Source organism: Crocodylus porosus, unplaced genomic scaffold, assembly GCF_001723895.1.
Source record: "Crocodylus porosus isolate Cpor-Errol unplaced genomic scaffold, CroPor_comp1, whole genome shotgun sequence".
NCBI lineage: Eukaryota > Metazoa > Chordata > Crocodylia > Crocodylidae > Crocodylus > Crocodylus porosus.
In genome coordinates, this window is record NW_017728947.1 from 11,513,344 (window position 1) to 11,525,837 (window position 12,494).

General features: G+C 40.8%; 1 protein-coding gene across 2 annotated transcripts in view; it reads right to left on the reverse strand.

Moving 5' to 3' along the window:
- Positions 1-286: 286 nt before the first annotated feature.
- The window catches only part of INSC (inscuteable homolog (Drosophila)), a 272,831-nt gene continuing 260,623 nt past the window's right edge, over positions 287-12,494 (reverse strand). For both annotated transcript variants that reach the window (XM_019552259.1, XM_019552260.1), the window contains exons 10-13: positions 11,909-11,975; positions 7,628-7,783; positions 6,800-6,876; positions 287-2,560 (exon numbers count right to left, since the gene is read on the reverse strand). In XM_019552259.1, coding sequence (XP_019407804.1) covers positions 2,432-2,560; positions 6,800-6,876; positions 7,628-7,783; positions 11,909-11,975 — 429 coding nt within the window. In that variant the 3' untranslated portion in view covers positions 287-2,431. The remainder of the gene's footprint in view (positions 2,561-6,799; positions 6,877-7,627; positions 7,784-11,908; positions 11,976-12,494) is intronic.

Below are 12,494 nucleotides of genomic sequence, written 5' to 3' on the forward strand. Positions count from 1 at the left end.
CGGGGGCCGGATGTGGCACACCAGGCGATTCTAACCAGCCCACAGGGCCCCTAAAAAATTTAGAAAATTAATATTAATCTGCACTGGGCTGCCTGTCATGCGGCCCTCAATGGCTTGCCAAAACTCAGTAAGCGGCCCTCTGCCCAAAATAATTGCCTGCCCCTGTTCTATAGTCTAGTGATGATCTTTTACACTAAGGTCCCTTTATACAACAGCAGGAGTAGCATTTGCACATTACTTAAGAAAATGTCTAGATTGACAAAGATTTGTAAAGGGATCTTAGTATAAGCAGGAATTTAGTTCCTTTTTTTTCTTTTTTTTCTTTTTTGGTGCACACACAGCTATTTCTTTGGTGTTACATGAGCATGAGATGAATGATGTTCCCTGATAGATAGACATTTTTACACCAGGAAAGTAACTGTTGAACTGTACATCCTACAGGACAAATTCTGCTCCTAGCTACACCAAAGCAACTGCACACCAAGTAATGAAGTAAGGTTTACAAGAGTGTAAACAACAACAGAATTTGGCTCTTTGTATGCAATTATCAGGATTATAACATTTCTAAAGCTGTACTATGAAATAAACTGAACCATCCTATGATTTTTGTTCAGATGAATTATTTAACTTTAGAGGTGGTGATTAAGGCATCATTTCAAATGTGCACTGCTATTTGGTGAGAAAAGTACCAAAGTCACTCCCACAATGTCTTTACAACATTCCCATTCTTACTGTACAAACTCATAGTAGGACTGAAATGTTGTAGTTGTGATGGTCCAGGAAACATGCAAGACACACAAAGGTAGGTGAATGATATCTTTTATCTGGTTTTGGTGGGCGATACATTTTATTGGACCAACAGTATAGTTGGAAGAGATGTGCACAAAGGCTTTATGCCCAAGGCTTGCTTAACATCTCTCCCAACTACACTGCAGATATTTGCTACTCATATAAAGCCTCATGCTATTAGCAACTGCTCAAAGGTATCCATGTGTACTATGAAGAATTCCTCTCCACTATATTTAGATCATCACTGTCAAAAATATAATTTTTGCCTTAATTTTGAATGATCATTTAAGGCAGGGGTTAATGAATTGTTAACCTATCCAGGAAAAATATATACTTAGATTAACGTATCTATGAGAAGAAATGTTCAAAAAGAAACCAAATCCCTACAATCTATGAAAAATAATAGCCACAATAAGCTACTGCTGAAAGCATAGTAGACCTTTCACACACAGGAAAAGAGTTCTCTCTTTATCTCTTGAAAAATAAAGATCATGTCAGCTTAACACTTGGATTGCACCTTTCATCCAAAAATCCTGAAGTAATTAACAAGCATTAATGGAGTAAGCTGCACAACATTTCTATGAGGTAAATACAGGAATACGGGCTTCATTTTAATATTTTAGTAGAGGTTGTAGCACCTCAGAATTCCTAGATCATAAGTGACTTGAAGCAGAAGACGGAAGGGAAAAATGTCTTCTACCATGGGGAAGTAGAAATAAAACTAAACTAAAACTCCTGGGAAATTTTTATATTTTTAAGCTAAAATAAAATAGTAATTTTTTTCATAGAAATGTTCAAACAAACATTTCCACTTTTGAGTCTTTATCCACATATAATCTACAAGTGGGATTTTCGAGAGCTTTTGAAAATTCTACCCTACATTTAAAAAAAAAGGCTGAAGCTAAAAAAGAAATCAACCAGAAAAACTAGAGATTCAGTCAAAATTATCCATGCATCTGTTTTTTTAATAAATTCATGTATATCCTGTCAAAAAATGTTGCCTTAAAAATAGTAACTGGGCAGATGTACTTCATGAATTAGTAAGGTTTTGAAAGCAACTAATTTTTTGTGTGCGTGGGTAGCTAAACATTTGATTGGGTATTAATTTAGGTACCATTTTTGGATATGCATATACTTTTCTACAACCTATTGTAAATTATTCAGGATTTTCCTGAAAAATCAATTATTAAGAAATGAGTGCATCAAATTAATAAATCTTTTGGACAACTTAATACTCTAATTATAAAGAAATAGCAATCATAAAATATTATCATAAGCATTTAACATCAGGTACCAAATTCCTCCATTAGTTACCTGGATAACTTGTAGCCATGTAATCATGAAGAAAACATGGCCCCTAAACCATACATTGAAATGTATTAATTTTTAACTAAATCATAATTATCAGGTGTGTTAACATGTCCGTATCTTTTGCTGGAAAACAGAATTTTTAAAAAATGTATGCAAACCACTGATTTGAGATTAACTGATAAAACATGTTTCTTTTCCTTTGCAGACCAGACCTTTGTGGTTTTAAAATAAATTAATCATAAATAATAGTGCTAGGGCTACATAATACCGTATACACTATATTGGTTCTTGCTCAAAAAGTGGATTGCTTTTTTGGCTCATATTTACTCATTTATACAAAGCTTTCTTCCATATTTGTGCACAGCAGAAAGGAATCCACAAGTCTAGGCTTTACCAGCTGCTGGAAATCTGAATCTTTAAGGCGATCAGGGCTCATAACTGCTAGTCTTCGTAAGGCTGCCTGCAAGAAGAAATGGGGGTAAAATTAAAAGTAAGTAAAGTCTGCATTTCCAGAAAACATAATAGCTGCTAGTAATAATTAGTGGTTGAAGTGAAACTTCTGTATGGAGGCCAGAGCCAGTTCAGGGTCTACATACCATACACTTACCAATCATACACTTAAATCTTCCTCCAAATTAAAACCTGAAACAATAATTTGCTGAGCACGTTATAATGAATTCAAACAAATATATGAGCAGGGGTTAAACACAATATTCTCTATAGGAAAGGACTCTTGGCTGGAAGCTGAAAGGCTTAGGTTCTAGTCCTGCCTTTGTCACTGATCTACTCCGTAATCTTCAGTAAGTCACCTCACCATTTGGAAACTTTAATTCCCTGGGCAGCTTTTTGTCTGGCCTGTTTATTAAGACAACAAGTTCTCTAGAGCAAAATATACGACTTAATATAATTGCATGCAAAACCTAATATAATAATGTAAAGGAAATAAAAGTTTCAAACAATTTAGGAACTGAAGTAACTACCAAATGATGACACCATAGAAAAATAAATTGACTGCCCTGTTATCTTCATAAAAACAAACTAAATGATGTGATTTCACCCTTCTTCCTTTGGAACTCACAATATTTAGTAGTTGTGATGGTCCAGGAAATATGCAAGATGCAAGGATTTTTGAGGATGACACCTTGCATTGGATCCACTACATGACTGGAATTGATTCAGACAAGCTTTTAAACGCAATGCATTCCTCTTCAGATCTTCTTCAAAGACTCTTTTATCATGTATTTCTCCAGCCTGCCTAATTCCAATCTTGCCTTCCTTAGGCCAGTCTACTTGTACAGACTCCTAATCTCAGTTCCAGTGTCTTGGCATGACCAGTCCTTTGCCTCCTGTCTCATTCTTCATTTGGCCCCAATCTCTAATCCATCCGGTTTCTTCAACCAACAGGCACTTTCCTGATTCTTTGGGCAAACCTGCCTAATTTCAAGTCCTCCTACAAAATATAAAGACACTAGAGCTTCTTCGTAAGACAATTTAAGATCATCAGAACAATGTATTTTTCTCTAATCTGATTCTTGGAAATGAGAAATTAGCAGCACACTAAATGCAACTACACTACTTTCAGTACTCAGAGGGCACATCTACACAAGATGCTTACTGCGTGGTAGCCTAATAACAGTGTGCAGTAGTGTGCCGTTCAAAAATCATGCTAGTGAGTTACTGTGCAGGGTTATGAGGCTACTGTGCAGTGACCATCACAAAAAAAACCATGTGCCATCACTACTGTTCAGTAACTGTAGTTACTGCACATTTAGTTAGCACTTCACTAGGGAAGTAGTAAACTAAATGCACAATAACTACTGCACATGATTGACTCTGTAGAGCTGACTCAGGCGTCTCTATATACATGTTATACCCTTCTTGCCATATACCCCTTTAATGCCTGATCGTAAAAAATCTAGGGGTATGTTGTCTACCAAAGTAGCTTTAGAACCTGAAGCAGTGTATCTGCATTGGTTACATTTCTAAGCACAGCTAATTAGACTGGGGGAAGCACTATGCTGATGTGGCTGTCCAGCTTGCAGCCTGCAGGCTCCTACCTGGCCACTGCCACCTTAATTTTCCATCTGCTGCTGCAGCCAAGGTCTCTAAGCTTTCCCCACCATCAATTTTAGCTTTCTGCTCCTGCCCAAGGGGCCAGGATGGTGCAACTCTAGGACTTCAGGGTGGGACTGTACCCATGGCATGGTGTAGTGGTGGGGAGTGAAGGGCTATGACTACCCACATGTGCAGTGCAGGAGCCTATGTTTTGCACTAATGTGGACACTGGCCACTTAGGAGTTGGACAGCACTGTTTTGGAAGAAAATATAATCTACCCATGGGTATAGGAAGAATGTTCTTCACACATGAAGAATAAGTAGTTACCTCATTTTTAACAAGAACATAAAGAGAGGTCTGTTTGGAACAATAATAAGCCTTTCTCAGAAGAGGCTTTCTGTACCACAAAATCAAAAGCCAACAGGCATCAGGAATATAGGGACAAGAAGTGGTAAAGGTGGAGTAACATAACACCAAATGAATAGGTGAGTAACTTCTTTGAGTTCAGCTACAGATCTTCAGATATAAGAGTCACAACATGCATTGTACTGCCTAAGTCAGATGGGGCAATGGCCATGAAAAGCCTAGAGACATTCACTGCCTCAGAAATAAGCATTGCAATAAGCAAAAAACTAAACATCAACTCCAAAATCTTGAGCAGCACAGTGAAATCTTGTGTTGACAGAATGGATACATCTCCTGACAAAAATGAGAATAGTAAGAGCCACTGTATTTGGCTATATCCTTTATAACTCTCAGTCCTCCCTATCAACACCTCAACCATCATCCCCTCTCATCCAGCTTTCTGGCACTTCCAAAGAAGTGCCTAAGTGGCACCTTCCAGTATATGGAGAAATACTGAGTGCAGTATGACACTCAATAGGGCAACTTGTCTTAGATGCCAGAGGGAGAGCAAAAATGAAAGGATCATTATGACAAATCAGGTGAGTTGCAGCTTGGTTCAGGACTGTTGCCCCAGGCCCCTATGTCTAATAAACTGGTGCACTCAGCTTCTAAGGAGCAGTTCAAAACAACCACAGAATTTCTCACTTTTGGGGTTCAAAGTGGTTTTGTTCAGGCTAGCTTCAGAGTCTTGCTTAAGCAAACAAAACTTCCCTGTCAGTGACTGAGCAGAGTGTTAAAAAAGATTCCAATTAGCCAAATTTTGAGTCTGTTATTCAGAATAATAAAAAAGTTTTTCCAGCAAATATTCTCCACCTTTTCATTCATCAGGGCTTGGCTTCCATTGCCAGGCAGCCCGTCTCTCTCGATCACCTCCTTCTCATACTGAACTGCAGGAAATTACTCAGTTCCTGAAAGCTGACCAGGCCAGCCATGCTGACTACCCCTGCACTTAGCAGAGGTCTTTCTCCCAGCCAATCTCTGCCTTGCAGCTCAGAGAAGAAGAAGATTGTAATGAAAGAGACAGAAGGATGAAGAAAAGGAAGGGGATGTAGTAAATATTTGTATGCATTAGTGTGTATGGGTTGTAACAGTTCTGTGATGAAAGGAATTTGCCAAAGAAATTACAGTAGCAAAGAATGAAATGTAAAAGTTACTGAATCCTGAATTCAGAAGCCAACAGAATTAATATTGAAAATAGTTTCAAAGGTTTTTCCTTCATCATGGGCCAGGAAAGAAAGAAGCATGTTTAATGAAACACAATACAAGGGCTTTATGTTTCATTTTAATGAATAATCCCAATATTATCACGGTCCCTCTGCTAACTGTATTTAGAAAAACTTTTAAGATATTTGGGATGATACAAAACATCAGGCCAGATAAATGCCTAAATATGTAAACAAAACAAATTATTAAATAGAATTAAATTAATACGTATAGTCTGCTCTGTTATTAGTAACTTAGGATATATAATGTTTTAAAAAATTATCTTTAACCTTTATCTGTCTCCTTTTTAGAAAATACTGAAAACTCAAACTTTCCAAAGTCATGATTCCAGCTTTTTCAGGGAGGGGAATTTTAGAGCAGCTGGTATCAAGAATACTAATCCTCTGAGCTCTGAATTATTCCACTGAGGTGCTGGAAATGCTCGACTACCATAGTGAGTTTGGGGGAAGGTCAGTGCAGTATTGATGAAGATCCAGCCATTTGATATAGGTGCATATGTCTTGATTTCATTGGAATTGAGATGTGAAGATGCTTAATACTATGCAGGATTGTGCTCAAAAGAGAAAGGAAAACCCAACATGGTATTTTCAATATTCTTCTGATTCTTACATACACTACAATTCCATGAAGTGAATAGGAATTCTGTATTTTTCAAGACACATAAAAGAGGACAGTTTAAATGCACCCAAGGGCGACTGGTGCCTCCTTAGTCAGGGGGGCATGTCCCACCCCTGCAACTAGTCAGCACAACCGGGGGAGGGAATCCCCCCATGGCCAATCTTGCTGACCGGGGAAAAGACCATAGCAAAATTGGCCAACTGGAAAGCAGCTGTGCCACTCCCACAAGTGGCCATGGTGCTACATCCGGTGCTCCCAGAAGTGGCGGGCACTCATGGGGGGCACCGGCACTCCCACATGCCCCCCCTCACAATGGCCTAAGCGGGGAGCACAGCCTGTTGGGGGTGCACCAGCAGTCTCAGGGTGTGCACGTACATTGCCACTGAATGCACCTACCAGACATGCCACAAGAACGGAATCACTGTTGTTCCTTTCAGTTGGTGACCTGCAGAGTTTTATGAGGCGAGGAATACCTAAAAATTTAAAGAGGAATCAGGAGAAATAACGCTTTGAGATAATGCCAACTCTAAATTGTGATGTCAAAAGTCATGCTGGGGGAGTTTTTAGTTTTACCTTTCACACTTAATACAATTGCTAATACCTTTAATGTATCACAGGTGCAGAAGGAACAGCCTAGGCATGCATTAAACAGTGCTATCTAAAGTGATCACAGTTAAGCAATTTATGAAGCATAAACAAATGCACAGATATAGGGCATGTACTGCTCTTTCACAATAAAAAAGTTAAACTGAAAGTCTTCCCTACCCTTTCCACATTCACTTAAAATGCCAATCAGCCAAACATGTGCATTCTTGCTTGTTTCCTTAATTGATATACTAGTTCCTTGTCTATTTTTGTGCTAGAGAATTCTTCTACTCATGTTCACGTGAGACTTGAGGCTGATAAACTACTGGATGCCATATTTCAACTGGCACAGTGTCAGCCAGCCACAGTTAAATGTTCAACATATATTTCATCATGTATTACATGGCCAGGGAAGATATACCTCGGGGTTTCAGTGAAAACATTAGTTACGGCTTCATTTACCACAATCTCCCCCTTCACTGGCAGGACAGACTGTATGGGGAACCCTGCAGTCTGTAGGGAGCATGAAAGTGCTAAAATAAAGCTGCTCCTTCCCCCAAACCTGTTACACTGATCTCAGCAAGAAGTCACTCTCTGAATATTTAACAGTCTGCCACCAAGCTAGTATCACATTCTTACAGCTGAGTTTTATGGCTGCATGTGCCACTTCAGGATCTCGGCTCAGCCGTGCCAGCGTAACTGCAGATTTCTGTTGAACTCTCTCACAAGCAGCAACTTCTGCTGAATTCCCAGAAGAGGATCTCTCAAAGAGCATTTCCATTAAAAGCTGAATACCTACAAAGGAGTGAGTCGCTTTCAGTAAATCTCCCAGACAAGAATACAAATTTCAGCCCAAGAAAATAACATAAAAAAGCAGCAAATTGACAAATATGAAACAGGCCTCCGGTAGCAGCTTAGCCTAAATAAAGAAAGCCTACATAATAGAAGCCTACAATTCAGATTATCAGAGTTTGGGCACAGCTTGACTTGAGCTGAACTGAACTAAACAGAATCAAATCAAACCTAGCTGGTTAGGATTTTGGTCTGATCCAGTAAATTTGGCTCTAAAATCAGTTAGCCATGTCAGTCTGAAGTCAACTAGAAGGCATGGTAGATTTTCACCTTGTAAACTAAGAAAAGTAGTTTGTTATATATGTATAGCGCAACAGTTAATAAACTGAAGCTCATTTCATCAAATTCAGTAGAAGAGTGTACATATATATATATGGAGATATATGAAGCAGGGATTTTTTTGGTACTATGTTTTATTGAGTCAACTGTACATTTGAGAGAGACACTAGGCAAACTCTCAGGCATACACCATTCTTCAGGCCCTGTAAAAGAGTTAAAATATTATTGAGAGGGAAGGAGGGAGGGACAGAGACTTTACAGGTCAGGGTCAAGGCAGCCAGGTTCATGTTCTGACTCTAGCTGACCCAGTAAAGTATAGCACCAAGGTGGGCCAAGTTTTATAGTTCGGACCTATGTTAGACAAAGATTCAGCCACACTTTCTGGTCCTGGAAAAGGGTTCTGTTCCCCCTGACCCCTGAGGCTCTCTCTCTGCCCCTTGGGGTTCCCCTCTGCTCACTCCTGTCCCCACTTGCCCCTATGGCTTCCCCTCTGTCCCTCCCAGCTTAATTCTGGCTGCCAGGCTGTCCCTGGAGAGCAGAGAAGAGCTGATGCTACAAATGCTGCTCCTGCTGCCACTGCCATGACTGATACCGGGCTGCTACTCTTCTCTGGGCTAAGCTCAGCCTATAGCATGGTGCTGGTGACAGCAGCAACTGGGGCTGGGCAGACAGGTTCCCGTTCTCTGCCTGTTCCCCCAGAACAGCAGTCAAAAGTAAGCAAGAGGGCAAGAGAGGTGAGCAGGGTTCTGGGGTGCTAAGAAGGTGGTATAACGGTGGGCCAAATCCCTGGGAGAAGCAGGGGGATGGGGTAGTGGGGCAATCTGGGCCAGCAAGGGAGGGGGGCAAGTGGGGTGTTTAAAATGTCGCTTACAGGGGTTACGTGTTGATGCAACATGAACTGGATAATATGGATCAGAGATAAACCTGCCCTGGAGCGGCATACTTCTAAGCCTCCTAAAGGATACTTAAAACTAGTTGCATGAGTTAGCATGTGGGCAATCCAGGGGTTATGAGTTCTAGGAGCTACGTAAATTAATGTGCAAGAACTTTCTTACTTATTTCACTTTGAGCTGCTCAGATGTTGATCTGTGTAAGCACTAGCTCAAATTTGAATGGGATGGGGGTGGGAAATGAAGTGGGAGGTGGAAGGAAAATGGGGGTGGGACAAGGGTGGTGAAATGAAGTCAGTCAGTCATTTAAGGATAAAATAGAACAAGTAAAAAAAGAATTTAAGAGAAATAAAAAGGAAGTAAATTAAAGGAGGTCACATGTTTTAATAAACTGGGATTTGGGATTGGTGTGGGGGGGAAGGGGGCGGTCATGCTTCCCAGGGTGGCTGAGACGTGGGAGTGGTGAAGGAAGGTGCTTTTGGAGGAGCTGCTACTCCTGACCTGGGAAGGAAGCCCCAGGTCACAGGGACTTTATCCAGCCCCCTACCTTGTTCACCTCCCACCCCCTCTAGACCTGCAACCTGGATAGCTGGCATCTGCTCTGCAGGCTCTTTGCAAAGGGTTGCACCCTTTGGGGTGAGAAGGTCACACCCCTGGGGCAGGAGAGGGGGGTTGGCTTGGTGCCAGAACCACCCCTGGGCCCTAGAATTTAGGGGGTAGAAAGTTTGTCTATAAAAAATAGGAAGGTGGGGGAGGGGACACTCCATCCTGGGATGTTGGGGGACAGTAATCTGGGTGGCTCATCTGTAGGGAGTCACCACACATTAATGGAACATGAGCTGGGTAACACGGATCAGAGATAAACATGCCCTGCAGTGATGTAACTTTGAGCTGCCTAAAGTGTGCTTAAAAATAGTTTCAGGTGTTAATGTGTGAGCAATCCAGGAGTTAAGAGCTCCAGGAGGCATCTAAAATTAATGTATAACAAGGCCCTCACAAGGCCCTTTGTGTGTTTTACATGGATATGTGCCAACACCAAAATGATCACTTATATCTTCTCATTGGCTAAGAGAGAGTGCTACATCACACTAGCTTGTTAACACTTGAGGGCCTGGGTCCACTTCTGGCATAGCCACACCTAGCTTATAGTGGACAGTAGGGCTGTGCAAAGCTTCGGTCGCTGATTTGATTTAGAGGAGATTCAGCGGCCAAATCTCCAAATCAAAATCAAATCAGGAGACCTGTTAATCTCTCCGAATTGAATTGGAAGCCTCTGAATCGATTCAGAGAGATTCAGAGAGATTTGATGATTCGGCCATAGACACAACTTTATATGTTTTTTCTACATACCTCAAGATACCAGGTGCGGCTTGTGAACGCTGAGATGGTGAGGTGGATGGAGTGTCCCATGGGAGCACAGGGGTCCCCCCATGCGCTCAGCGGCAGACCCCCCTGCACTCCCGTGGGACACTCCATCTGCCCCACCATCTCAGCATTCACAAGCCACACCTGGTACCTCAAGGTATGTAGAAAAAACATATAAAGCTGTGTCTATGGCTGAATCACTGATTCTCCAAATCTTCAGTTTCAGCGGAATCGAATCAGTACAGGGATCCACTCAGCGAATCAAATCACTGTCCCCCAAGTCAGGCCAAATCCAAATCCAAATTGAATACTGCCAGCTTTGCACACACCTAGGGGACATACAGCTACATGCCCAAACCACTGCATGATTCATTGTCACTGGCAATAGGAACCCAATCCTAGCAGTTACTAATGACTCTGAACTCTCACTGAGCTTGACTCTCCTATCATATTCTTCTTGGACTTATATAATGCCATTGACTTCCATGGAGCTGCTTCTGATTTACAATAGTGTAAACAAGGCATAAATCCATCTATGCTCAAGTGGGAAAGAAGAAGGGTGTTCAGTAGCCTCATAAGGCTCATTGCCATGTGGCCATATATTGTCTTGTCTTGTGCCCAGGTGCTGCTCTAATGATGTCTCCACAAAGACTTTTTGGCAGACATAATACATAGAGCAGGAGTGAGTGAGTAGGACATTTTTAAAAAAAAAACAGAGTTCCCTAGCACAGTCTAACATGATGTGGACATGCTCTAAGCCAGTGTAAAACTTCACACTGAACAACCACATACTTTAAGAGGAAAGCCCACTTTCCAGTGTAAGCCATAGAATTGTTACCACATGCCTCCACAAAAAACAGCTCAATGTCAACTTTGTCCTTATACATAGGAATATTATCATGACTTTGCTGACTGCTACTACCTGCAACAGCTACCTGATTTTTCCACCTAAATTTATTGGAGCTGTTTTATAAATGTATGATCAATTATGTCTTAATTAAATAATATTGTACAGTTTGGCTGGAACAACTTAAAATGCAGCATGCACTCCACCTACCTCAATATGTAGATGTATACGTAGACACATATGTAGTATAGGTTTATGTATTTATTCTATACTCATTAATAACAGATGTAGATGACACATTCCATTTTACAGAAATCACAGGTCTTCTTAAAACTCTTCATTTACAAAAACAAAAGTTACCAATCTGGGTGTCATGATGTGAGCTACAAATATTAACTCAGCATGACAGACACACATTTAAAGTGTTCTATACCATATTGCACAATGGCAACATATTTCAAATACAGAGGCATTCTAAGTTCTCATTTTTCGTACTATACCGACTTGTGTTAGCCAGCAGGCACAGGTTTCACTACAAATGATGGCAAACCAATTAATTTGCCCCCCTTAAATCATGTTGGAGTGTAATTAACTGAAGCTGTCATCTTTTCTCTTACCTGCATTCTATCTATCTACACAAGTACATACATACAAATATGCAGTATTCAACACATCTTAAATGCCTACCATTTCCTTGAATTATTTCTGAAGCACATTGGTCCAGGACAGACATGTTTGCTAATATTGTTACAACCTGTAATAAAAAATAGAAGAGAACATAAAAGGTAGTGTTACTATTTGGAAATGTTATATATATATATTATATATTTAACAGTCTTATATATTCAAGTGAATAACTAGCATAAATAGAGTAAAAGAGTACCCTTGGAGGCTGTCATTTAAAGCCAGTTTCATTGGAAAGGAGAGAGAATGAGTGTCACTCTAGGTAGGTCTCCTTTTCCCTGGCTGTGCATGTAGACTTATAAAAAGGCAGTTCCACCAATCAGAGGATTTCTTAAATGATTAGGTGCCCCCGCCTTATAATCCTATTATGTTGTTAAATTAGCATAAAGGGGTGTCACGGAGTCACAGAGGTGCCCCGTGATTGTAAGGGTGATTGGCAGAGCTGTCAATCACCCAGACAGCTCAGGTGCCTGGTTGCCAGGCCAACCAGGTGGGTCACATGGCCAGAAGGGGGCAGGGCCCGGCCTTTATAAACAGCTTAGGCCGGAGCCTGACTCACAGTTCCCTTCTGGCTGCTGCAGGAGCAGGA